Source organism: Formica exsecta, unplaced genomic scaffold (genome assembly GCF_003651465.1).
Source record: "Formica exsecta isolate Colony F162 unplaced genomic scaffold, ASM365146v1 scaffold122, whole genome shotgun sequence".
In the NCBI taxonomy this organism is placed as follows: domain Eukaryota; kingdom Metazoa; phylum Arthropoda; class Insecta; order Hymenoptera; family Formicidae; genus Formica; species Formica exsecta.
Genome location: NW_021848556.1, coordinates 1,416,884 through 1,419,414, shown reverse-complemented (window position 1 = coordinate 1,419,414; position 2,531 = coordinate 1,416,884). Strand labels below are relative to the sequence as shown.

At 40.7% G+C, this 2,531-nt stretch overlaps 1 protein-coding gene across 2 annotated transcripts in view; it reads right to left on the bottom strand.

The window, feature by feature from the left end:
* Positions 1-2,531, bottom strand: part of LOC115245529 — a 5,271-nt gene extending 2,740 nt beyond the window's left edge. For both annotated transcript variants that reach the window (XM_029823900.1, XM_029823901.1), the window contains exons 1-2: positions 2,142-2,531; positions 53-451 (exon numbers count right to left, since the gene is read on the bottom strand). In XM_029823900.1, the coding sequence (XP_029679760.1) occupies positions 53-451; positions 2,142-2,190 (448 nt within the window). In that variant the 5' untranslated portion in view covers positions 2,191-2,531. The remainder of the gene's footprint in view (positions 1-52; positions 452-2,141) is intronic.

Below are 2,531 nucleotides of genomic sequence, written 5' to 3'. Positions count from 1 at the left end.
CCTGCTTTGCGCGAATAAAGTAACACTTATATACAATTTTGTGTAAACTTACCGCAAATGTTCTCGTCGGAGCCGTCCGTGCAATCCTTCTCGCCGTTACAGAAAAGACCTCTCTCGATGCAAGATCCGTCGCCGCACGCGAGATAACCATCTTGGCAAAGCGGTTCCTCGGTGTAGAGCAGGGGCTTGGCCTTTCTCTCCTTGTTCTTCAGTTTGCAGTTGTTGACAGAGTCTTTCCAATCGCACGTCTGCTTGTCGATGTCGAAGTATAAACCGGCCGGGCATCTGATCGCCTGCAGACCGGAACTCGTGCATTGAATAACGTCGCGGCAATTATCACCCTCGCCGGCGACCAATCTGAACCACTCGCCGGCATCCTTATCTTTGCAGATCTCGTTCTCAAAGCTCTCCTCCTTCTTGTCCTCTTGTCGCTTAACTCGGTTCGAGCCCTCTGAAAATAGACAGTGGAGTTTGCGGTATGATAAAGACTTTATCTTGTCTGGAATTAATTATTCAAATAATTTGGCAACATTTCTCAATTCTAAGAAATGTCCTTTAATAAAATAAATTTGGAGGAAGGTAGATTTTTTTTTTTATATTAAGAATCTACTACATTTTAATATATATATGACACTTACAATTATTTCTAAATAATTGCAATAGCTATTTTATAATTATTTTATTACGCGACATAAAAATATCTGTCAGCTTTGTTTGAGATCGAAACATTGATAGATTGATAGGCTGCAAATTAGCAAGATTCGTGCGATATCATCGCTGTAGCATTAAGATACCTTGTTGCAAGTACATGGTCTTATTGGTCTCATTTATAATTTTTAGAACGACTAAAGTAGTACCGTACTCGAGTTACTACTATCGTAATTTCTATACAATTCACATATCTATATTATTTATTCGAAACAACCGATGGTTATTTGCAAAAGACTTTGTATTAAAGATTGAGATAATCTGTTTCTTCAAAAGAAATGTGTGATTACGATTAATAAAATTGTTCCAAATCGAGACCAAGCATCGTACTTCCGCAAGATTTTTATACAGTATATTGCTCGAATAATTTTTAATCGTGCGCTTTAACAAGCTTGTTAAAAAATTTGGTCTTTTACAATGCTTTAAACAAAAAAAAAAAAAACTAATGCACAAAAGAAAAAGGACAACATTTGCGTTTGACTTTGCTAATTTAAAGAATATTATAAATTAATATCTTAATTATAAAGTTTGGGCTTAGAGGCGCCTGTTAGTATTCTCTAAATATCTGTAGAAATAGTCATCAACAGTATCAGATAAACATTTGGTCCTGATGGTCCCCCGGGCTTGCGAGACGACTTTATGGTGGAGTGACAAACGGGGAAAGTTGTGCCCCCACTCGCACTATTTTCAGACGCCCGGGGCACGGCAGTGACGTCACTTATCCGGGACCGACTGGACCGAGGAGCTTTCACGCTCTAATCTCTTATGCAACTTGTCGTCCCGACGATCGACTATTAGATTATTTCTCTTATCACCAAGAGGTGACAATCACTTGATTATGATGTAAAAGGAAAAAAAAAAACAGGACAACTATAGACTCTTATGGCCAAAGATACAGGTATAGACCGAGGGAATCTCAAATGACCAGATTGCAGTGACACTTTCGCCATTTTGAATAACTCTGTCACTACTCTCACGTGTCCATTTGTGTTACATTTGAAATGTTTCTCAATTAATTCGCGTCTGGTATATTATCTTTTACAGTTAATCTCTCTCAGTATAAAAAATATTTTTATTTATTATATACAAGTATTAATTAATTAATATACGTCTATTCAAGAGATTTTTATCGGTATTTTCTTTTAAGATTGCGGGTCATGTACAACGCGATTTTTAGCAATCCTTAGATGATTTATGCAGAAGATGATGCAGAAGGCGCGAAAAAAAATCACCGCGTTTGATCGGCGGAAAAATCAATTCGAGTTAAATGGTTCTGGGTAAGATTCGTGAGAAAAATCGTCTCCCACGCGCGTCACATGACCGGAAAGGCTCGTAGAACTTTCGCGTACCCTGCCACGCACGAAATTCGATACATGACGTGTTAAGTCGATATCTTGGCATCGAGCGAACTGGTAGTGAAATCTGGTACTCACCGGCAAGAACAAAAGCTGCTACCAGGAGCAGCACCAGCGAGGACCTCATGTTGATCCTCGGCGGGAAATGTGACTTCTTCTCCTCGACGTCGTTGTCGTCTTCTTCGTCTTCTTCGTCTTGTACCCAAACCTCTTCACTTCTTCAATCACTCCCGCTCAACCGATTTGCCCGACGCTGCTGATCAGCGAGGGATGGAAGGGTACTTGATCGCGGGATGGAATGGCGACGTGCTTGTTCGTCGTTTCAGAAACAGGGAGAGTGCAGGGGGGACTCAGATGCAAAAGGGAGAACCGCGGCGATTCTTTTCGTGTAACTGCACACGGGACAAAAATCGAGGACGCCTTCAAGGACACGGACCTTGAAGGTGTAGGTACCGCTCAATGGACTGG